The 25925-nt window shown below is 40.2% G+C and overlaps 1 protein-coding gene across 2 annotated transcripts in view; it reads left to right on the top strand.

Annotated features, from left to right (window-relative positions):
• The first annotated feature begins 2577 nt into the window (after window positions 1–2577).
• Window positions 2578–25925, top strand: part of vegfc (vascular endothelial growth factor c) — a 175019-nt gene continuing 151671 nt past the window's right edge. The window contains exon 1 of one of the 2 annotated variants that reach the window (XM_060926576.1): window positions 2578–3389. In XM_060926576.1, the coding sequence (XP_060782559.1) occupies window positions 3273–3389 (117 nt within the window). In that variant the 5' untranslated portion in view covers window positions 2578–3272. Of the gene's footprint in view, window positions 3390–3437; window positions 3524–25925 lie in introns of those variants that run through there. The other variant, XM_060926577.1, reaches the window with a different exon arrangement.

Raw genomic sequence — 25925 nt, 5'->3', positions numbered from 1 at the left:
GCCTTTTTGATGATAGTGACTGTGTTGGGCTCCCACTCCAAGTTCCAAGAGATTGTGGAACCCAGAAACCTGAAGCTTTCAACAGCAGTCACAATGTTGTTGGTGATGGTGATGGGCAGCAGAGGGGGGGGGGGGGGCTCCTCCTAAAGTCCACTGTCATCTCCACAGTTTTGAGCGTGTTCAGTTCCAGATTGTTCTGACCGCACCACCAGACCAGCCGTTCAACCTCCCGTCTGTATGCAGACTCGTCACCATCTCGGATGAGGCCGATGACCGTTGTATCGTCCGCAAATTTCAGGAGTTTAACAGACGGGTCTCTTGAGGTGCAGTCGTTGGTATAAAGGGAGAAGAGCAGTGGGGAGAGCATACACCCTTGGGGGACGCCAGTGCTGATAGTCCGAGTGCTGGATATGATGCTCCCCATCCTCACCTGCTGCTTCCTGTCAGTCAGGAAGTTTGTAATCCACTGACAGGTGGAGGAGGGCACAGTGAGCTGGGTGAGCTTGGTGTGGAGGATGTCTGGAACAATGGTGTTGAATGCCAAACTGAAGTCCACGAACAGGATCCTGGCATACGTCCCTGCAGTGTCAAGGTGTTGCAGGATGTAGTGTAGACCCATATTTATTGGTTGTATTTTGCCTACCCGGTAGGCAAACTGCAGGGGGTCCAGCAGGGGGTCTGTGATGTCCTTCAGGTATAACAACACCAGTCTCTCGAAGGACTTCATGACTACAGATGTGAGGGCAACAGGCCTGTAGTCATTCAGTCCTGTGATATTGGTTTTCTTAGGAACCGGGATTATTGTGGAGCGTTTGAAGCATGAGGGGACTTCACACAGCTCCAGGGATCTATTAAAGATCTGGGTGAAGATGGGAGCCAGCTGGTCAGCACAGACCTTCAGACAAGAGGGTGACACACCATCTGGGCCAGGTGCCTTCCTGATCTTCTGTCTGTGGAAAAGCTGATAGACATCCTCTTCACAGATCTTGAGTGCTGGTGGGGGGTCAGAGGCGGGGGGTAGCGGAATGGCAGGGGGCATAAATGGGTCTTTAATGACTGAAGGGGGGAGAGGTGTGAATGTGTCAAATCTGCAATAAAACATATTCAGCTCGTCAGCCAGTTGATGGTTCACTGCAGTGTTGATGGATGGTCTCCTATAGTTAGTAACTATACAACCAATTCCCAACAACCAATCACTGATCAACACTGTTCCCAACAGCCAATCACTGATCACAACTGTTCCCAATGACAATTCACTGATCACCACTAGTCCCAATAGCCAAACACTCCTCACCACTGTTCCCAATGACAATTCACTGATCACCACTGATCCTAACAGCCACTGATCACCACTAATCCCAGTAGCCAATCACTGATCACAACTGTTCCCAATGAAAATTCACTGATCATCACTAGTCACAATAGCCAAACATCATCACTGTTCCCAATGACAATTAACTGATCAACACTGATCCTAACAGCCACTGATCACCACTTATCCCAACAGCCAATCACTGATCACCCATGGTCCCAACTACCAGTCACTGATCACTGCTGTTCCTAACAGCCAATCACTGGTCACCAATGTTCCCAACAATCAATCGCTGATCACCACTGTTCCCATTAACCAATCACTGATCACCGCTGGTTCCAACAACCAATCACTGATCACCACTGTTCCCAATAACCAATCACTGATCACCGCTGGTTCCAACAACCAATCACTGATCACCACTTATCCCAACAGCAAATCATTGATCACCCGTGGTCCCAACTACCAGTCACTGATCACTGCTGTTCCTAACAGCCAATCACTGGTCACCACTGTTCCCAACAACCAATAACTGATCACCACTGTTCCCATTAACCAATCACTGATCACCGCTGGTTCCAACAACCAATAACTGATCACCACTGTTCCCATTAACCAATCACTGATCACCACTGCTCCCAATAACCAATCACTGATCACCACTGTTCCCAATAACCAATCACTGATCACCGCTGGTTCCAACAACCAATCACTGATCACCACTTATCCCAACAGCAAATCACTGATCACCCGTGGTCCCAACTATCAGTCACTGATCACCGCTGTTCCTAACAGCGAATCACTGGTCACCACTGTTCCCAACAACCAGTCACTCATCACCACTGTTCCCAATGACAACCAACTGATCTTATTCCCAATGACCCATCACTGATGTTGAGATAGAACATGTTTTTATAAGAATAGAATGGAATAAAATTTTGTCAGAATCAAATGGTTCCATCAGAACAGAAAGCTAGAAGATAAAGTACAATGAGCTTTAACAGAATGGAGTTCAAACTGAAAATAATTGAATGGTTTTATTATAAAGATAGGCGAGTAACACAATCGAGTTGCATGAGTTTTCCAGAGCTGATTCGTGTTTCATCTTGTTCTGTCCTCTGTTGTACCGAAGAAACTTTGGGTCTTTACAAACTCTTCGTTCTGCAACGTTTGGATATGCAAATTACCACGAGGTTTCTATTAATATGCAAATCATCACGTGACGTCACTAGCTCAAGCGACTTTGAGTTTGCGTTCCTAAAAGGAGTCAGCAGCAGGAGTGTTGAGCACTGCTCGAGTGCAGGAACACGCAGAAGTTTCTGTCTGTCACTGATCCAGTCCGATTTACCCGCAGTTACATGATAAAGATGGACAGATCTATAGATGTATAGATGGAGAGATAGAGAGTGATGGTGTAGTATATAAACAAGTCTGTAAAAGTTGGTGGGTGGTCGCGCGCGCACAGGAGGCGGGGTGGGACGGGGGCGCGTGCCTCGGCTCCTATTTCTCTCCGTGAAACGCCGTGCAGTGCATCAGTCACGGGAGAGAGAGAGAGAGAGAGAGAGAGAGAGAGAGACACAACAACAACAACAAACACCCGGCGCGTTAAACGTGATGCCCTGCGGCCACTGAGACCCGGACACTCCGGAGCTGCGGCTTTATAAAGCGAGCGCGCGCGCGCGGAGAAACCGGGCATTTTACGCATCACCATCATCACCATCATCACCACCACCATCATCATCATCATCATCATCACCAAAGTATGTCCTCAAGGTCTGTGCGAAAATAAATCTCGGATTACTTTCATGCACTTCTCTGAACCCTGAACTACTGATCATCCAAGAAACCAGAGAGAGATACGGACAGGAGCTTCAGATCAGATCAGATCAGATTGGATCAGATCAGATTGGATCGGATTGGATCAGATCGGATATTTTGTGGGGAGATTTACCTCTTTAAGATGCACTTTCTTGGAATATCAGTGTGGTTTGCATTGTCGGCGCTGCTCTACTCGAACCTCGCTTTCCAATCAAGCCACGAGTACTATGATTATGAGCAGGAGGAAGGAGATGGCATGGTAAGCATGATGTCATACTGAAAAGAAAACAACAACAACAACAACAAAGCGCAGAAGTGTGCAGAAGTAGGCGAGTGTCTGGGGTTCGAGAGCTTTAATCACATCCTAGTCATGTCTGTTTGATGTCCTCAGAGGTAAGAAGGTCTGATCAAGAATGTTCTTCACATGGTCTTGGACTTTTCCAGAAGTAGTGGAAGTTCTTGACACACCAGGAGGGGTGGAATTAGATTGAGAACATGTAAGGGTGCAAGGAAGCATGGATGGGAGAGATTAGAGAGCGAGTGAATGAAGCAGAGGAATGGAGGAGTGGAGTCTGGGGCAGGTGTTACTGGGTCACCCAGTGTGTGTGTGTGTGTGTGTGTGTGTGTGTGTGGGAAGCAGATTATACAAAATGACAGATAATCTCAAACACGTGGCCATTTGACCATGAAAAACACCCAACTGGTGTGAACTTGAGTTCAAGTGGCTACTGGTGGATTTATTTATTTATTTATTTATCTATCCTCAGAAGAAACACATAAAGCAAGTTACATGAATTAATTGTTAGGGCTGGACAATATGACAAAAATATCATATCACGATACATCATACATCTAACCAAGTGCTGGCGAAACTGTACAGTACATGCTCCAGTAAAACTATAAAAAGAAATAAGAACTGTTAAACTGAGATTGATGATCCTTTTACAACTATTTAACACCTAAAAAAAAAAAAAGCCAAGGCCGAAAAGGATGACATATTTACTGTTTTAAAAAGACAAAGTAGCATCCAATCACATACTCCTGTTCACGCCAATTATTTTATAATGACAGTCATAAAAAAAAAATCATACTGACGATATCTATCTATAAAAGCTGATCATGACATCATTTATCGCATCCTTGATCTCCTATCATATCGTATCGTCCAGCCCTGACTTCACCAGTCTGCAAGATACGTGCAGGTGTTATAATGAACCTGCAAATCAGAACCTTCAAGATCACACTTTTTGGAAAAATCGGACCTTTCTTTCTCTTCTCTTTCATCCAAGCGTATACTATTTTGTACCTTTTTTAAACATAATCATTCACCTGGAAACAGGTGGATATCGCGTCCCTTTAACAGCGATTTAACAGATATACAGTAAGTAAATGAACCGTAGTTAGTTTAAAGGTACACTTCACTACTTGCACATTTCTAGGAAAGGATATGTACTAATAAATAGGAGTGGCTGATATGACAAAAAATATCTTGAAGGTGTCACGATATTTAGGTTTTCATAGCTAAAAATGAACTAAAATAAAATAGCACAATGATATTTATATTGAATGTATAATACTGAGTAAAATAAATAATTGATAGTTTAAACATTAAAAGATATCTCACACAATACCTGCGATATATCAAAGTATAATTAATGAATGACTATAATTAATTAATTCCTGACAGAGTTGGTCAATAGATAGATAGATATAGACAGAGGCCCTTTTTCATCTCTGAGAAAAAAATTGTATCGTCAGCTCAAACTATAAGGACATGTAATATCAGATAACAAGTAAAGCAAGGAAATAAAATAATAATGAGCCCATCAATGACAGTGTAGTTCACTCCGGCCCCGTCTAGTCCAGGAGGAATGATCTAAAGTGGGCCACCTTGCGCAATAAATGTTGCAAGCTATATACACTATATACATACTATATATAGAAGCTATATACACCCTATAGGAATACTGCCCTATTTGCCAGAAAGAATCCAAAACGCCGAGGAATTGACCGAGAAGACGTGATTTTTGTTGTTAAGGCTTAATTATTCCATCACTTCATTAATAATTGTAATGAAGCAAATCTGGGTAGAAGTTATATGCAGCCTAGGTACCCCAACCTTCATGCCAGAAAGAATCAAAATCGGTGAAGAATTGAGAGAGAAGAAGTGATTTTTGTGAAATGTGGACGATGGACGACACATGATGGGATAAGGTCTTCGCCTGTCAGCCGGATGAGCTAATAATAATAATAATAATATAATTTTAAAATGAATTATTAAATTGATAATAGTTGCAAGTGATTGTAATCAAGTGACATCAGTGAAATATTTCTCAAAAATGCAAACATGATAAAGCTAAAGGTTTCTTATTTGTTAATATAAGCCTAATTTATTATTCTGGACATGTAGACCCAGTTGCCCTGCCACAATAAATCCTCTACTCCTGATTTTCAAGTTTAGAAATTCTCTTACAAACTCTTCTGTAGCACTTCAGCAACATGGAAAAGGATAATTTTGCACCCTTTATTTTTCTGACAGTGCGGATCATCCAACATTGCTAAATGTCTCACTTTTAAACACAAAATACATTTTGGTGTGAAGAATATAAATGATTCCATATGTCAATGTAAAAAAAAAACCTTCCTTGGACCATATATATACAGTAATCTTGACAACTACTTGAATCCCTTCCCATATGTCCATAAGTAATGTGGACTTCCAGGGTAGTCATGATTACCCAAAATGAGACCCGTATTCTTTTGTTTTCATAATTTTCCTTTAAGTCCCTGGAATGGATGCAAAATTCAAAGCTTACTGTATTAAGAACCATTTAGCTGGAATCCAAGGAACATGGGAGTGAAAGAGAATGGGGGGGGGGGGGGAAGGATTGCTATTTGCTAATGGTTTATTTGAAATCCATATGGGGCGTATTTGTCTTGTGCTTGTGCCAAGTAGGTGAGGAATTGTTATATAATTGCACATGGCCGTGAAAAGCTGAGAAAAGGATCAACAGCTGTTAGTTCTCACTAGGTATCACTTGTCATAGGTTTGACCGTATTTCTCACTCCTTTAATAGTTTGGATATGAATATTACTCGCTAAACTAATAAAAAGCCTCTTCTCGGTGTGAGCTAATTCTCCACAGAGTTCTGGATAAATTGGGGGCAGATTGTTGAAAAGGTTAGCAATGGATTTGAAATAATTCTTGTTAACCTTCCATAATGTGCTGGTTGTTATAATTATTACACCACCACTGGTCTTGTTTGTCATCTCTCTTTCCTGACCTACTCATTATTATCATGGAAATGGTCTTTGTTGAGTCCGAAAGCCGTTTTGAAACCTACATTCTGTGCAGTGAAATCCCTCGTTTACTATCCATCCATCCATCCATCCATTATCCATCCATCCATTATCCATTATCCATAACAGCTTAACCTGTGCAGGGTCACGGGCAAGCTGGAGCCTATCCTAGCTGACTATGGGCGAGAGGCGGGGTACACCCTGGACAAGTCACCAGATCATCACAGGGCTGACACATAGAGACAAACAACCATTCACACCTACGGTCAATTTAGAGCCACCAATTAACCTAACCTGCATGTCTTTGGACTGTGTGGGAAACCTAAGCACCCGGAGGAAACCCACGCAGGCACGGGGAGAACATGCAAAACTCCACACAGAAAGGCCCTTGTTGGCCACTGGGCTTGAACCCAGAACCTTCTTGCTGTGAGGCGACAGTGCTAACCACTACACCAACATGCCACCCTCTCATGTTTACTAGCACCTGATAAAAACTTAATTAGGGCTTAAGTGATGTCTTCAAGCAGGAGGTTATTTGGAATAAAAATGGATACTCCACTAGGGGTGTCATGGTGGCTCAGTGGGACACGTTGCTGTCTTACAGCTCCAGAGTTTGATCTTGAGCTTGGATTACTGAATGTCTGGAGTTTCTCAGCGTGTCCATGTCAGGTTCCTGCTGATTCTCATTTTTTCCCCACATTATAGGAGGTGGATTGTCTAATGTTGGGATCAGACCACATGAATTCAGCCCAATTGTGATACGATTGAAGTTATAGTGGCCAGCAAATTTCCCAGGTGTTGGACTTGGTGGTGTTTTTTACACCTCATGACAGCCTGATGAAAAGTCTAGCATGTCAGGTTTTTTTTTTAATTTTCTCGCCTAGTTTGACAAACTCCTACGACGTGTTCCTTGACGTTCCTTCTGTAGCCAATTTCTTGACCCTCATCCCCGGCAACACGCAAGGATGTGAACGATGATCGGTCGGGGTCAAACTTGTAGTGTTGCCAGTCTCCTGAGCAAGACATGGCAAGAGTTTACAGCACTATGATTGCCTAATCTGACATGGTAACTATCATAAAAGACAAAATATCATGTAGACTGATCCTGGCATAAATTGCCCCGAAGTGTGAATAAGTGTGTGAATGTGTGTGTATGGTGCCCTGACATAGATAGGTGTCCCATCCATGGTGTATCCCTGTCTCATACCTATTGTTCCCGGGCTTTGGGATTCACCACAACTCTGACCAGAATAAAGGGCTTATGAAGATGAATGACTGATAATACACTAGTAGTACACTGGTGTCTCATGAAGTTCCTTCACACTTTGCCTGATTAGTTTGGATTGTTTAGCAGGTTTGAACTTTCAGATACTAGTTTGCAGATCAAATTAGCCACAAAAAAAAAAAAAGCTACATCATGGAGTTGTCTGTCCAAATTGTAGCGCATCCTACACTAGTATGGATTCACCCGGGCAGATGTGCCAGTAGGAATACCAACCCCAGAATACTGCACTGTAGACCCAACCTTGACCCTTCTTGACAATCTTTGTTTGCTTGGGTTCCTTTTATGCTACCTCTGTTTGTTGGCTATTTGGGCTGATGAGCACATAGACTTACTAGCTTTAGAAACAACACAGCCACATGGATGTCATGTCATTTGTTGTCATCATCTGACTGTCTTGGCTTGCTGAATGCTTGCTTGCAAAGAGTCTTCTCTTCCAGCACTCCTTGCTAAGAACTATGATGGAGTAACAGAAATGATGATGTTAGGTGCAGATAGGTTTCATTTTGTATACCTTCAGGGAGTTTCAGCACCTTGCACTGTGCCTTGTGCAAATGTGGATCCCCTTTTCATCTTTTCAGGCTCTTTGAGGGCCCCTGGGTAACCAGTTTGCTAGTTCACTAATCCACTAGTCCACATTGACCCAATTTTATCAGTTGAACTTGAGATTTGATTTGAATCAAGAATGAAGCAAACTGAATCTGAAAATGCTCTCAACTGCTCAGAAGTTCATGGATAACTTCACGGTTAACTTCTACAGTCCAGACATACCGGTAGCTTTTCCTATTTTTGATCTCTTGCTAATGCAGTATGGGAGACACCTGAAAACTATGCTGGACTGCTTTTTCAGTAAATAAATAGTTAAGAAAATATAAAGTCATGCTGGTGGAAATGATACCACACCAAAGAGGAAAGGACCTATCGTACAAAAATGTACAGTTGCTTCTGTTAAGTGGTTATTTTGCTTTGCAATGACTTGGCGAATATTGGACTGTGAGTTCAAGAACCTTGATCTTGGGAGTCAATCGGAAACAAGGCAGAAACTGGTGTCTTTGGCCAGGTAAAAAAAAAAAAACAGGAAGAGACTAGTTTCACACCAAACCGGTTGCTTGGAATTCATCTGGAAAAATTTAGCTGTCTTGTCCAAGATATGCGACAGCTTTGGAGGAAAAAAATTGTTATTTCCCTCTGGATTTTCTTGTCAGCAGTGTAAGCACTCCTCCAAAAGTGATTCATGCTCTTTTTTTTGTATAACAACTTGTATAGTGTTAGTTTTAGGGCTTATGTAAGAATTAGATTCTCCAACCATGGATGGAGAGACCTTGTTAACTCAGAATGTCTCACAGATTGAAAACAGTAGCTCTCCGGCCTGGGGCTGTTCCAGGGATTCATTTTGGATCCCTGTCCTCTCCAGTGTGTGTGTTTGTGTGTGTGTGTGTTTGTAGACTAGAGATGCATGTGTATATACACCACCCAGGTAGAGAGATGGCTTTTACACAGGTGGAAGGGATTATTTTTATCTACATCCTGATATCCAGCTAGCGTATCAGAGCCATCGTTCTGCACTTTCACGTCATTGAGCATGAGGTCTTTAGCTCCTTGGGGACTCCAAGCTTCTGCTGTCCTTCACAATTGGGCAACAGTGTGGAATGGTATTTCCAAGGGTATTGCATCTATGAGCAATTTTGTATGTGTAACAGTTGTGAAATATCTTCTCCTGTAGGCAACTAAAAACTGCAGCCAGACTGGCGGACTGGCAGTGAAAAAGCAGGGTTTTTTTTCCAACATCTTGATGAAGTCCAAGGATGGAGTAATTATGTATTTCTCTGTGGAATTGGTGACGTTTCACTGCTGAAGTTTTACAAAGTCTTGAGCTTGCATGAGCCAACTGGTGCGTAAAGTTTTGATTGGTAAAGATGAGAGCAAGGTTTTGGGTTAGCACTCATTGCTTTAATCACAACTTCAATATAAAATAGACCAAAATGAATTTTATTCATGACTGATGACTAAACTGTCATTGTTGTACAGTAATATTAAATGTATACATAAATGCATTCAAGCTGTCTTCCTTTAAGGTCTCTCAAATATGAGATATGTTCATGACCTTGAAATAAAGATTGGACTGATTAATTTGACCAAATCTGTAACTTGTTTATCATTGCTACAGATATGTAGACCCCCCCCCCCCCACACACACACACACACACACACACACACACTTTGTTTCTCATGTAGGGGCAGTAGTGGCTCAACATTTAAGACACTGGGTTACTGAGCTGAAGGTCAGGGAAGCCATGGCCTAATGGTTAGAGAAGCAGCTTTGGGACCAAAAGGTCACTGGCTTGATTCCTTGAGCAAGGCACCTAACCCCCAACTGCTCCCTAGGCTGCTGTGGGTATGTTGTACATCGCTGTGGATAAGAGCATCTGCTAAATGCATTAATGTAATGTAACCTCAAAGGCTCTAGTGCTGTCACTGTTGGGCAAGGCCCTTAACCCTCTCTGCCCATTGTTGCCCATGGCTGAGATAAGTGAAGGAAAGAATTTTGCTTCTTACCATCCATCTTTCTTTTGATTACATGCCAGAGATTTTCAGTGGTCTTCAGGTCTAGAGATTGGGCTAGCCATGACAGGGTCTTGATCCGGTGGTCATCAATCCACACCTTGATTGACCTGGCTGTGTGGCACAGAGCACTGTCTTGCATGAAAAAACAATCATCAGAGTTGGGGAACATTGTCAGAGCAGAAGGAAGCGAGGTGTCTTCCAGGATAAATCTGCCTGATTCCAGCTTTGTTGAAGCAACCCCAGATCATCACCGATCCCCCAACCAAAGTTCCCAGTGGGTGCAAGACACTGTGGCTTGTAGGGCTTTATCATTAGATGACCAGATGATGTGAAAAGCAGAACTCCAATGAAAATTGGACTCATCTGTGAAGATGACCTTACTCCAGTCTTCTTTATTGCCCAGCTGTCATTTGCCATTCTTGTAGGTCACTTGATGTAGATCATCCTGCAGTTGTTGAGTGACATTCGAATGAGTTGGTGGTCATCATGGTCAATGGATTGCTGCTGTTTTCGCCCTCTGCTGGCCTGTATCTTTTTGTCTCCAGTGTCTGGTTCTTGACCTTGTTCTTATGAATTGTCGCTTTTGAAATTTTAAGGATGGAAGCAGTCTGATGCTCACTGTATCCCTTTGCCAGTAAAGCCAGAATTTAACCCTTCTTTTCCTCACTCAAAACTTTTCTTTTCAACTATTTTGGAATGGTTATTAGTTTATTTTTATTTTTTATTCCAATTACTTTAGAGCAATGCTTTTGCCATCCAGTTGGTCCTATTGCAAGAAGATAGTGATGGCCACAGCAGTGGTTTTTATGCTTTTCTTCATGAATAAGATTTGCTTCAGTACCTTATTAAGTAGAATGAAGTGCGCTTACAGTATGTCGGAATTCAGCAGACACTGGAATGGAATGGCTGCCATACATGCAGAGATGCTGATTTAAGAAAAAAAATATTAGAGTTGTCTCTTAATATTTTACAGAGCTGTATGTTTGAGTAATATGTAAATGTAAATATTAGAAACATATATTCCAATTCCTACAATGCCTCAAAAGTGTATCACTGCATAATTTATCATCATATTGTTATAATTGTCAGATTTGCCAGCTCTATTCATGATGCTTCAAGAATGTTTTAAGCCTTTCATCCTTTTTGAATAAGGTTTCAGTTTTCATATCACAGGATAAACAAGTGTTAGTGTATCCTCCGAGCTGACATATGAAACACAACAGCCTTGCTGAATATGTTAATGTTTCCTTCCCAAGGACATTGCTTGCCTGTAAAATGGGACCAATAAAAAGAGCAAATTGAATTATATTTGCACTCGTTAACTGTAAAGAACTGGTGTATTTTTTCCCTTCTCGCACCATCTGGAGAGTTTAATTTCCCAGCTTTGAAGTCTGACTTTGTCACTGTGTAGTGTGTAATCCTAGCAGAAGAAGCTTTGGCTAGGGTCCAGCTCTATTATCTGGCTCTATTGCTGGGTTTCCTTGGCAGAGGTGAAAAGGGAAAGAAAACCTCTTTGCTTAAGTTAAGGTGTTGTGCAGAACTGAGGTTTCTTTCTCTCTTCACTACAGGAATATCATGTTTAAAGGGTAAGAAATGTAGAAGCTCTTATTTTGTGCCAGATGTATTCAAGAGAAGTTTGGCCAAAATGTTTTTCTATGGATGAAGCCTTTTATATTTGAGAAAAAAAAAATACCCCTCATAATTCACACTTGGGTGACCATTTGGTGAAAGAAATGAATGTCAATTCATTGGACAAGTTGCATTAATATAGCACACATTATTATTATTATTATTATTATTATTATTATTATATTTTGGCGCTTCACCATTTTGGCATAGTCTTGTTTTGTTTTTGCCTCGTTTGGTCTTGACATATATTTCAGTGTCCTTTTGCTTCCAAAGCTGATTCTTTGCTACAGTCTTGGATTTAATCCCTCCGTCAGGTCTGGACAATATCCGTATTATTAGTGTTTGGTTGGTACTTAGTTCCAGTTCTTGCCAGTAATATTATGGGATGTTTACCACATCAAACAACTAACTGGCGGAGTTGCACACTTACCGTAAATACATTAATAAATATGCATATTACAATTACACTAAAGGAGAAATGATAACATATAGTACTGTGGTGCTTGAAAGTTTGTGAACCCGTTAGAACTTTCTATATTTCTGCATAAATATGACCTAAAACATCATCAGATTTTCACACAAGTCCTAAAAGTAGATAAAGAGAACCCAGTTAAACAAATGAGACACAAATATTATACTTGGTCATTTATTTACTGAGGAAAATGATCCAATATTACATATCTGTGAGTGGCAAAAGTATGTGAACCTTTGCTTTCAGTATCTGGTGTGACCCCCTTGTGCAGCAATAACTGCGACTAAATGTTTGTGGTAACTGTTGATCAGTCCTGCACACCAGCTTGGAGGAATTTTAGCCCGTTCCTCTGTACAGAACAGCTTCAACTCTGGGATGTTGGTGGGTTTCCTCACATGAACTGCTTGCTTCAGGTCCTTCCACAACATTTCCATTGGATTAAGGTCAGGACTTTGACTTGGCCATTCCAAAACATTAGCTTTATTCTTCTTTAACCATTCTTTGGTAGAACGACTTGTGTGCTTAGGGTCGTTGTCTTGCTGCATGACCCACCTTCTCTTGAGGTTCAGTTCATGGACAGATGCCCTGACATTTTCCTTTAGAATTCGCTGGTATAATTCAGAATTAATTGTTCCATCAATGATGGCAAGCCGTCCTGGCCCAGATGCAGCAAAACAGGCCCAAACCATGATACTACCACCACCATGTTTCACAGATGGGATAAGGTTCTTATGCTGGAATGCAGTGTTTTCCTTTCTCCAAACATAATGCTTCTCATTTAAACCAAAAAGTTCTATTTTGGTCTCATCCGTCCACAAAACATTTTTCCAATAGCCTTCTGGTTTGTCCACGTGATCTTTAGCAAACTACAGACAAGCAGCAATGTTCTTTTTGGAGAGCAGTGGCTTTCTCCTTTCAACCCTGCCATGCACACCATTGTTGTTCAGTGTTCTCCTGATGGTGGACTCATGAACATTAACATTAGCCAATGTGAGAGAGGCCTTCAGTTGCTTAGAAGTTACCCTGGGGTCCTTTGTGACTTCGCTGACTATTACACGCCTTGCTCTTGGAGTGATCTTTGTTGGTCGACCACTCCTGGGGAGGGTAACAATGGTCTTGAATTTCCTCCATTTGTACACAATCCGTCTGACTGTGGATTGGTGGAGTCCAAACTCTTTAGAGATGGTTTTGTAACCTTTTCCAGCCTGATAAGCATCAACGACGCTTTTTCTGAGGTCCTCAGAAATCTCCTTCGTTTGTGCCATGATACACTTCCACAAACATGTGTTGTGAAGATCAGACTTTAATAGATCCCTGTTCTTTAAATAAAACAGGGCGCCCACTCACACCTGATTGTCATCCCATTGATTGAAAACACCTGACTTTAATTTCACCTTCTAATTAACTGCTAATCCTAGAGTTTTACATACTTTTGCCACTTACAGATATGTAATATTGGATCATTTTCCTCAATAAATAAATGACCAAGTATAATATTTTTGTCTCATTTGTTTAACTGGGTTCTCTTTATCTACTTTTAGGACTTGTGTGAAAATCTGATGATATTTCAGGTCATATTTATGTAGAAATATAGAAAGTTCTAAAGGGTTCACAAACTTTCAAGCACCATTGTATGTCATGAATACTCATACAAATAAACTCAATTTTAGTAATCAAATTTTCAGTCCACATTGCCATTTTTTACTTCTATTTTTCAAAAGAATCAGTAAAGTGAGTCAAGTGAATGAGAAAAATGACTCAACAATCAGTAAAATGAGGTACGTGGATATTGCAACACGCACAAGACAAAAATAGAATATAGTACGCAGTATATTAGGGGAACACGAGGCAAACTAACATTTTTTTGATCAAGAAGTGTGTCATTCTGGTCATATTACCTCATTTGAAAACCACAGTCTACAGCTAAGTTTCAGAATGATTCTCTTGTGTTCTCAAGAAATCCTGTTTTTTCTGGGCATATAATTCATTTTTTTGTATGACAAATTTATCTTGGCTCTTGAGCTATGACTGAGTGTAAATTACTGAATCCAGCCTTAGATTAGATTTCACTGTCGTCTTGTCTACAATGTAGCACTGTTTTGAAACATGTGACCACCTCACAAAGTGTTAGCGAGCTAGCGTATTTCAGTACAGCCTCCATATTGCGGGGTTAATTGTTACATGGCATTACAACTAAGCTGCCTTTCATGAACAATGTCAATTCTCTCTCATATAAAATAACAACAACAAATTGAACTTGAAACTTTTTATTCACAGAATGATACGCTAAGGAAGAAAAAAACTCGTTTGTGGTAGTGTTTATAGTCAAGACCTCCTAAACCAAGACCAAGTCACGAACAAGACCAGAGTGTATCAAGACCGAGACAAGACCAAGACTTTGAGGGTTTGTGATCAAGTCAAGACCAAGACCAAGGCAGGGCTTGACCGAGTCGAGACCAGAACCAGACCAGTGGCATGGATTAAAGTTTTCCGTCGTGTGACGGATTTCCGTCAACTGAACTCTCCCAAGGCCAAATGTGAGGTCGGTGCTGATCCGAGGAGAATTAAAATGGCGGGTGGTTGGGTAGAGATTGGGTTATAACACTGATGTGTTGCAACACCATCAACTATCAGCAGGGTTTATTTAACTTTTTTGTTTTTGAGCCATGCTTTGTGTCGTTCATTTCCTATGTTTGATCATGTTTAAACGTTCGCTGTCTACGGTGCGGCATTAAAAAAACATGCGCTGTCAAAATTGGCAAAATACATTCCCGTGTGCTTGGCGTGCTTGTGTCTGACCATTTCTGTTTTGTATTAAATTAAATCTTGCCAAAATAACTTAGTTCAAACCTGGACATATAGAAATAGAGCATGTTAAAAAAAAAACAAAAAAATAAACCGTGGAAAGCCCGCTCCTCTGCTTCAGCCAGACTTGAAGACCCGACGGTGCAATGCTTGCAGACTGTCAGAAGTAATTAGACCTAAATTTATAGCTAACAAATCAGCAGACGCCCCAACAATTATTATTTTCATTAGGCCACTGTGTAAGGTATGTTAGAACCGTGCCTTATAGCCTACATTATATCACAATTTAAAGGACGTTTGAGGAGTTGGAGGCTGCGAGCGCAATGATGTTCCGACATGCGCTAAACTTTATTCCCTGAAAATCATACACCAGCGTTCAATGCCCCAAACAGCCAAAATGTCTAGAAGACTACGGTTAAGTAATAATCATAGCCTACTAAGTTAAATTACATCAAAACATCTGTTTCTGGGGGCGGCACGGTGGTGTAGTGGTTAGCACTGTCGCCTCACAGCAGGAAGGTCCTGGGTTCGAGCCCCGGGGCCGGCGAGGGCCTTTCTGTGTGGAGTTTGCATGTTCTCCCCGTGTCCGCGTGGGTTTCCTCCGGGTGCTCCGGTTTCCCCCACAGTCCAAAGACATGCAGGTTAGGTTAACTGGTGACTCTAAATTGAGCGTAGGTGTGAATGTGAGTGTGAATGGTTGTCTGTGTCTATGTGTCAGCCCTGTGATGACCTGGCGACTTGTCCAAGGTGTACCCCGCCTTTCGCCCGTAGTCAGCTGGGATAGGCTCCAGCTTGCCTGCGACCCTGTAGAAGGATAAAGCGGCTAGAGATAATGAGATGAGATGAGATCTGTTTCTGGCCTATGAATTGATGGAGGAAAATGAGAACGAACGCAAAGTAGATAGCAGCCAACTTCACGCGATCTTCTAGGTAACTTAACACTCGTGTTGGCCACAATATTTCTCTTAATAAAATCTTGAATTGTTTTTGAAGTCGTATTCAACACAAAGTAAGGTCAAACCCCAATTTTAATTTAGGCGAAGATCCAAACTTTTTTCTATATTGACGTCGAGCATAGAGGAGCATGTCATTCTGCTTTCGGTTTCGGCAGCATGGATGCGCTTTACATGAAAGAAGGCACTGATGTGTCTGCCATCGATAAAGGTGTAAAAAACAAGTGGAGGTGGGCTTGGCTGTACGAAATAGGTGAAAACAGAAAGCCATAGTTCATGGTGCAAAAAACTAAACATTCCAGGCGCTTGCATTTGTGTGGTTTGCCACAAAGAAATAATATACGAAAGCAATGGAAAGAAAGTGCAATAAATTGAATATATTAATCCATTAATTAATTGATAATAAAGTTATCAGTTCTAAGTTAACCATTCTCAGAATTTCATCGAAATCCACCCATAACACCCCCCCCATAGAATTTTATCGAAATCCACCCATAACACCCCCCTGTAGAATTTCATCGAAATCCACCCATAACACCCCCTCCCCACCGTAAATTTTCAGTCAAATAATTTTTTTTTGCTTTAATCCATGCAGTGGGTGTGTGAAAGGGGGCGGGGGAGGGGTGACAGCCATTACCAGGAATAAAAATTTCAAATTAGCAATGAGTCACGTTATTGGTTGCACTTGAAGTAGGAAATATTACATCCAATCACAGTAATGATGTTCACAAATAAATCAGACAATGCACAGACAGATGTTTAATCATTTATTAAGCAAAAAACAAAATGTGTTAGGTTGTACCCCGCTCTCCCCTACAATATACTTAACAGTTATTCTATGAAATTGAGTTGTACATGAGCTGATAGCCGACGAGGCGCATAGCACTGAGTTGTCTATAAGCCATGTACGACGAGATTGATTGATTGATTGATTGATTGATTGATTGATTGATTGATTGATTGGAATAATTGTTTTATTCTATCCACATTCACTGGATTTTGAGAAACAGAGTATTTTTATTTATATATATATATATATATTTTTTTTGCAAATTTGATAAATAAAAACTTTATACAAAACGTCCGACAAAATAATTTCTGCTTAGAATGTATTTTTTTGGGTTCTTCTTCTTTAGGGTTTTTTGGTGGTTGGCAAACCAACTTAAAGGTACATTACCACCACCAACTGGGCTGGAGTGTTGAACAGGAGATATTGGGGGGGGGGGGGCTATACTCTTTCAGCTATTTCTGTTTCTTTTAAATATGTGATGATTTTTAGGATTTTGTTTTCAAGTAGAGTTTTTATTTCGTCCTCGGTTGGTTCAGCAACACGCTCCGCCATTTTGTTTTTATCTACTCACGGTATATGAGCTGATAAAATTGTAGTAGAGTAGCCAGTCAGAGTGTGCGATTGCTCATATCCAGTGAATGTGGATAGAATAATATGTATTAGTGCAAACATTATATTGTTTCAGAAGAAAACATTGAGACAGTAGGAAAATTAATGTCCACCATTTTACACCAAATTAGTACCAGCTTTACAAAGCAGTTAAAGCTATACTGCTTTTCAGATTTTTCAAGTGTAGGTCATAAAAATAATTTTCCCCGACACCCAGTTATTTTTGTTTTGTGACCGAAAGTTGCTGAATTCGAATCACAGAGTTCTAATTTTATTCGGGTTTTTAAAATAGAACAATTAATGAATTTTGCCATATGGATCTAAATTCTCCACTATTTTTTCCTGCTTCACCATGACCCAATACAAGATACTATGTCATGCATCACGTGGTGGGCTTTGCGTGAAGCAAGGCATTGTGGGATACAAATTTGAAACAGGAGAGAAAAATGGAGGATGTGAGTGTGCAAATGAAATGCGAAAGACTGACTACAGTAACAAGAAAGTGAGAAGAAAAGACGTTATGTTATATATGAAGGAAAGGAAACGCAGGACCAAACTAATAAATATGGGCGCTCAGTGAGCACCTCGGTGTGATCAGCTGTTCGTTTAGCGACAGAATGATGGAATTGTCAGTGCACGCTCAAAGGGAAACCTGCGCATGCGCATACGGACTTCCTCTGTCTGCTTGACTGCGCAAAGCGAGCTATTTCATTCACATTATTTGCTTTAATCCCTTCAAATTAAATAACTTCCCAGCCACAGAATGGCCTGATATTTTTTAGATAGTACAGAAATAAATATCACAGTGACCACATTTCAGAGGGAACTAAATTTCACCGATTTTATGAAATTGAAAGGCCGTCTAGCTTTAAGAGATTAGAACTGGAACAAAGATTACATCACAATCGTAGTTTTTGTTGTTGTTTTTTTTTTAGTCCATTTCCCCTGTTCAAACATTAATGTGAAGAGTGACACATGGAAACAGTTCATTCCTATTATCACTGACAATTACAGCAGCTATAAACACTCATTCCCTCTCCAGCTTGTCTTTCCTCTCTCTCTTATGAGTATGTCAGGTTAACGCTCTGCTTGTTACAAAGCGCTGACACTGGAGACTCTTTCCAGAAATGTCAAATTCAACAAACTTCACCATATCAAAAAGGACATGCTTTTTTCTTTCTTGTTTTTTCATCGTGAAGTTTATAGGGAGTGTCCAACATAAAAAGGTCATCTGAATGAGCTGTTACTACAGAAACCATAACATATCAAAACGTACATATTAATATAAACCCGTGAGATATACTGCTGTTGTAGAAAAATAATTAAATCAACACCTCCTGACCAATCACAATCCAGAATTCAGCAGCACAATGGCTTGACGCAATGCACTTAGATGATAAAAAAAAATTAAGACTTTCAGTGAAACATTTGAAAAGTGGATGATGTTTTATGAAAGTAAATTGTCCAGAAGAACGACCTAAAGTGTTTCTTTTAGTAGTATTTGTTTTACTATTTTCAACATTAGCGTGTCTGATGTTTATGGGGTTTTCCTGAAGCATCTCATAATCGTCTCTCCTTTTAATTTGCTCTGTAACATGAGTTCATTCGAGTTTTGGATTTTAACCCTTAGCAAACATTTCCACCATCGACTGTAGCAAACATGGACAGTGTATCGTCTCTAAAAACTGAAGCTAACACAGGTCTAGCGCCCCTGCTGGCTGGTTGCAGTACAATCTTTAGCCCCGCCCATCCGCAAGTGTTTCAATGACGGAATAACTTTTTTTTTCCATGTTACTTTTCTAGTCTAAACTATTTTTCTTTCCATTTACAGTGTTTAATTTGAATTATTAAGTTCCCCTATGCAGACATCTGCTCTTTTTTTTTTCCTCCAGAAATTAGTTTTTAAAACATGATCATAATGGATACATGTGGGAATGAAGTGATTGACAATGTTGACTCAGAAGAGCCCGGTTGTAGCCATCTATCTAACTTCACCACGGAATTTACCATCATATACCTGCTTACTTAGACTTTTCTGGGCACATACACTAATACAAACTAGCTTTCGAAGTTAACGCGTTATTAGTGCGTTAACGCAATTTAATTTGATCGCGATTAAAAAAAATGACGGCGTTATCGCAGGGTATTTAAACAACAGTGAATTGGGCTCGTCTTGGTAAGGAACAATGCAGATTTTCGCGGGTGACTAGCATGCAAAATAAAGCTAGTTATAACATTAACTTTGTGGTAAAACGTAGCTCTACAACTTGTCAAATAAACCCGCAACATGGTCAGTTAAATTGTACTCTGCATATGCGATGCGGTGCGAGTTCTGTTTACTTTCACTTTACCGGGTGAAATGTGTTGATATCTGGTGGGCTACGATCGGGAATGCGCACATTCCCTTTTCTCCACCTGTAGATTGTAGGTAGACTAGTGATTTCCAAATAGCCTACTGCTTCATGAACTTGCAGGAGTCAAACTACTTCCTCTTTGCTCTTCGAAGTGTAGCTTGCAGCCATTACAGTTGAGAAAAAAAATATATAGTCTGTTATTTCTCCAAATCGTATTTTGCACACAGCCTATGCCCAACAGATGTCTGATAGGCTACATTGGAAAGAATATGCTGCATGCCTAGATCTAATATCAAAACCTGAATGCCAAATATTTGTGCATTAGGCCTATATATTGTCTATCATAGAGAAGATGAGCCTTATAATTGACATGGAGCATCAGAGCATATATTCAGATGTTTGCTCTGATGTAGAAATGTATTTGAGTACAATTTAAACAGATGTTTAAAGATTTTTTTGAGATTAATCGCGATTAACTACATAATTGTATGAGATTAATCACGATTAAAAATTTTAATCGTTTGACAGCCCTAATACAAACTGTTCGCCAATTCTATTAAAAATGCTTGAAACATTGAGAAGTTTTATAGGAAAATGGTCGTTTAATCAGGGCGGCACGGTGGTGTAGTGATTAGCACTGTTGCCTCACAGCAAGAAGATCCTGGGTTCGAGCCCAGCAGCCGATGAAGGCCTTTCTGTGTGGAGTTTGCATGTTCTCCCCGTGTCTGTATGGGTTTCCTCCGGGTGCTCCAGTTTCCCCCACAGTCCAAAGACATGCAGGTTAGGCTAATTGGTGGCTCTAAATTGACCGTGAATGTGAATGGTTGTTTGTCTCTGTGTGTTAACCCTGTGATGACCTGGCAACTTGTCCAAGGTGTACCCCGCCTCTCACCCATAGTCCGCTGGGATAGGCTCCAGCTTGCCTGCGACCCTGCACAGGATAAGTGGTTATCGATGATGGATGAATGGTAGTTCAATAATGCTAGCTACCTAGCCATATAGTAACCAGGATAGCAATATTATTCCAGTATTAATACACATACACCACCAATAACGTCAGGATCAATAGCCTTGTGTCCCAAATAATGATGGTAGTAGCGGTTGCATATGTTTTTTTGTTTTTCCTCTTGCACCTCCAGATTTACATTTGCAATCGAATCAGTGAAGGCTTGGCCAGCTTCAAGGATCATCCTGTACCCCCCAGGTACTGCCGTGACTGGGCAGTGTAACACTAAATGGTCCGTGTCTTGTGGCTAAATGCCACATGTTGGGCATGTGGGGGAGTCACAGTAGCTCCAACGGTGCAGGGTGGCTGCTGTCTGCCATGCCGTGACCGTAGTCTGTTGGCTTGTGTCCACTGCTTTCTGGTAAGATTGTTAAAACTGGGCAATGGTTCAGTGGGGTCACCGCCAATAAGGGAGATGCTCCCTCCATTCCTCTTTCAAGGCCTCTTTGATGATAAAGTTATCTTTTTGGGAGCTATAGAAAGGTTTTCTTGACTTCAGTCGTAAGGTGTTTGGTGCTCCCTCAATTATTTGTTTTGAGTGGGGTATTGATCTCTGTACTTCTGATGCATTTATGTTGTTTTTGGGGTGGGGTGGAGCAATAGCACTCATTGTTGGCAGCCAGGATGTTGGTGTGGATTTTATGGTGCCTGATATAATTCGCATTGTTTCATTAAGTTGGATATCTACTTTGTTTGTGTGGGCACTACATGCCCATACTGGGGCACAGTATTCGGCTATGCTGTAGCGTAACGCTAGTGCAGCTGTTCTAAGCACTGCCTGCGATGCTCCCCATGACATCCTGGCTAGTTTCCTAACTATTGAGTTGTGCTTTCTGAGTTTTTGGGCTGTATTTTCTCACTGTTTGTTTGTAGTTAGTGTTCTGTCAAGCACAACTCCACGGTACTTGGTGTCGTGTTCATTTTAAGGTACCAGCTATTGAAAAAGGATTGGATGGCTTGTGTGTCTTGGCTGAATATGGTCTCAAGTTCATTTATGTCATTTGACTGGCAGGCAATGGCTATATCGTCTACATATCCAAACTTAAGAGCTGTTGTTGCAGGCATGTCACTGATATAGACGTTAAATAGTGTCGGTGCCAGGACTAAGCCTTGAGGAACGCCATTTTTTATTACCTTGCTAATAATGATGGTGATGGAAGGTAACGTTCGTCACATCAATGTCAGCAAATTTCCAGTTCATGTGATAAATGTCCTTCCTTGATACATCCATGTTAATGAAATATATTCAGCTGAAACTATTTAGTTGTAATAAAGAGAATATGAGAATGTGCCTGTATTCATCTGATCATGTCTTCCACTGTACATTGGGAGAAGGGGCGGGATTTCCAAACGAGTTGCTCAACAGTGCAGACTCTGGATCCAAATTTGACAACATGGCGGAGGTACAGTATATACTGTATTATGGCTTCATTTCTATAGAATGGGAGGCAATGGAGCCACACTCACACTGTCCATTTTCTCCAGTTAATGATTTCCACTGGCCGGGACTTTAAACACTTTTCACTTGTATGATGATTGATATCCACAATATTGATGCTTGAAATCTTCATGGAAGCTTCTATAGAACTTATTTTATGAATTACAGTCCTGTGCAAAAGTCTTAGGCACATGTAAAGAATGCTGTCGATCAAAAAAGGCTTAAAAAGTCATGAAATTAAACGTTTCAACTTAAAAAAAAATACTATAAATCAGTAAGCCATAATAAATGAATAAATGCAAAGTCAATTTTTGGTGTGAGAATACCCTTTGTTTAAAAAAAAAGTCATCTCAGATCCAATGAGAGCGGAAATGACAACATGGCGGAGGTACAGTATATACCATTATGCGGAAATGAGCTGTAGATTTTACTGAGCATCTTACAGAACCAGCCACAGTTCTTCTGGACACTTTGTCACACGCGTTTCTTCATTTTGCACCAAAACCCATCAGCTTTCATTATGTTTTCTTTTTCGATCTGGAAAGTGCTCTCTTATGGAATATGCTGCTCATATTTTTTATTGTTATTATTTTATTCAAACTAAGCCAAGATTTGATTTCAAACCACAGCAGTGTTCATTAATATTCAATCCGGTTTCACATTCTTTTTTTTCCACCCTTTCTAAATTTTCAGGAAGTCCGCTTCTTGTGCTGCGTACGTCCTGAGTTTATGACACTCTAATGAAGGCCTGCATCTCATTAGATCCATCCAGCTCATTAACACGGCACTTATTCATAACTGCACAGCACTGTTACAGTAGCTGTAACAACTTTACAGCCTTCAAAAACGAACACGATATTTAGTAAAAGGAGCTGAAGACTGTACAGGAAATACAAGCCACAAGGTTCGGTATGCTCCATGGCGAGGTCTCCATTCACGTTAAGCCTTAGACCTATACTGCAGTTATACATACACTACCGTTCAAAAGTTTAGGGTCACTTTGAAATGTCCTTATTTTTGAAAGAAAAGCACTGTTCTTTTCAATGAAGATCACTTTAAACTAATCAGAAATCCACTCTATACATTGCTAATGTGGTAAATGACTATTCTAGCTGCAAATGTCTGGTTTTTGGTGCAATATCTCCATAGGTGTATAGAGGCCCATTTCCAGCAACTCTCACTCCAGTGTTCTAATGGTACAATGTGTTTGCTCATTGCCTCAGAAGGCTAATGGATGATTAGAAAACCCTTGTACAATCATGTTAGCACAGCTGAAAACAGTTGAGCTCTTTAGAGAAGCTATAAAACTGACCTTCCTTTGAGCAGATTGAGTTTCTGGAGCATCACATTTGTGGGGTCGATTAAATGCTCAAAATGGCCAGAAAAATGTCTCGACTATATTTTCTATTCATTTTACAACTTATGGTGGGAAATAAAAGTGTGACTTTTCATGGAAAACACAAAATTGTCTGGGTGACCCCAAACTTTTGAACGGTAGTGTACATCACATTTTAAATGTTATTTATCCGAAAGGTGCTTTTATGCAGTAAAAGGAAAATAACGCAAATTTCTGACACAACAAAAATGTATCCAGTCAGATTTTCACGTTTTTGTTTGTCGTCTGAAGCCTTTTCGGAACTAATAAGGAAAGGAATTGTATCTCATTTGAAAATATTTTCCATAGCATCCACCAAGAAGCTGTGAATTCTACAGAAAGAGGAAGTAGAAAGCCTCATTACTTCCTGTGCAAGATAAAACCACATTTCACGGACGCAGTTTCCCGTCTGATATCGTCTCGAGTCTAACAAGTTAAACAGCTGTGTCTCACATCAAATTTTTTTTTTCAGTTCAATTTAATTTCACATCTTAAACGTACCTCAAATAAAAAAAAAAAAACCTACCAAAATATCAATACAACTTAAATGAGTAAACTTAGTAAAACTAGTATAATTAGTCATTTAAAGAGTGTACATAAAGGCCTGGAGCAACAACTGATCTTGGAAAATGGCTAAATCCTGGCAATCGATAAATATTGATTTTTTTTCTTAGTTCGAATTGTCAGAGAGAGAAAGAAGCTTCAATAACACTACCGAAACATTCAGCTCGAATAAAGACATGTCCCTTCATTTTAAATTCATACTAGGGTGAATATAATGAATCAAAACGAAGACTAAAGCTAAAAATAGCAGGGAAATATTTTTATGAACTGAAATAAAAATAAAAATGACATTTAAAAAAAATGAAATAAAAACCACAATGAGAAATGCAACATGAACTAAACAAACTAGAATTATGGGTAAAATCAGCTTCGTTGTCATTTTCGTTTTGTTTTCCCCGTCAATACAGTAACAGACTCGATCCAGAAGGTGGCAGTAACACAGTTCTGGCGATCGTAAAATTCCAAAGATGAAGAAGACGCTTGCTGTGCAGTACCCGAAAAACTAAAACTAAATAAAAACTAATGAGAATTTGAAAACTATAATAACTCTGAGTCATACCATAGTGCTGGTGAATGCTCCATCCTGATTGGTCAAAGGTGTTGATGAAGTTTCTGGAGCAGCAGCTCTGATCGTCGTGTAGCTACATAGTATATTAATACGTTCTTTATATATGTTATAGTTCTAATAGTAACGGCTCATTCACAGGGCATAAAAATGTGTGTAATTATTGGTTATTGTGAAGTTTTCTGTAAGGAGAAGTTTATTTAACAAGATGTTTATTCATGGAAGGAATCTCCAGTGTCAGTGCTTTATAACAGTCTGATATATCTTCAGGACAGAGGAGTTTATGCTTCACTGTGGTTTCTCAGTAACATGACAAGCTGCGTTTTTTTGTTTTGGTTTTTTTGTACTAACTTCTGGTGAAGGTGGAAATGGAGATCGGTGCCGCCTAATGCATCTAGTTAGTACTGGGATGGGAGACTGCCTGGGAAGACCAGGGCATGGCACCGGAAGGACTTTTCTGATGAAGGAAGGACTGTTTATAGCTTCGAAATGTATGTCAGAACAGGAACGACAGTAACTCGTTTCACCGATGTTCTACAACATTAAGTATAACTAGATAGAGATTGTGACTAAACTCACAGTGATTTGCGCAAGCTCTTACAAACCGGGACGTCTGGTCACCGTACACTATAGATCCGGAATGATAAGAGACAGAGGATGATGCTTAGTGAGAAAAATAGCCTGTTTTTATGGATCATACCAGTTTGGTGATCCAGATCAGCACCAAAAGTCATAGCAGCTTCATTCAGCCCAGAGGTATTCTTCACGCGAAATTTGGTGATTACTGGCTGAGAACTGAGGAAGAAATGGTGGCCTAAAAATGTTAGCATGATTATTATTATTATTATTATTATTATTATTATTATTATTATTATAATGTAGAAATATCCTGAGTGAGAGTAACAATTTGTGCCAGCACTGCTAGCGCAAATTAACAATAAACAGATTAAAGTATGATGTTTTGTTGTTTAATAAATTTAAAATAGTAATCATTTGGCAAACTCCTGTGGAATGAGTGGAATAAAACACTTCGGGGTTTGCTGTTCTTAGAAAATAATCAACTTTTCTCAGGGAAAACATACTTCGAT

Source organism: Neoarius graeffei, chromosome 7 (assembly GCF_027579695.1).
Source record: "Neoarius graeffei isolate fNeoGra1 chromosome 7, fNeoGra1.pri, whole genome shotgun sequence".
Taxonomy (NCBI): Eukaryota; Metazoa; Chordata; class Actinopteri; order Siluriformes; family Ariidae; genus Neoarius; species Neoarius graeffei.
Note: the sequence above shows the minus strand (reverse complement) of the source record. Positions and strands in the feature narration are given on the sequence as shown.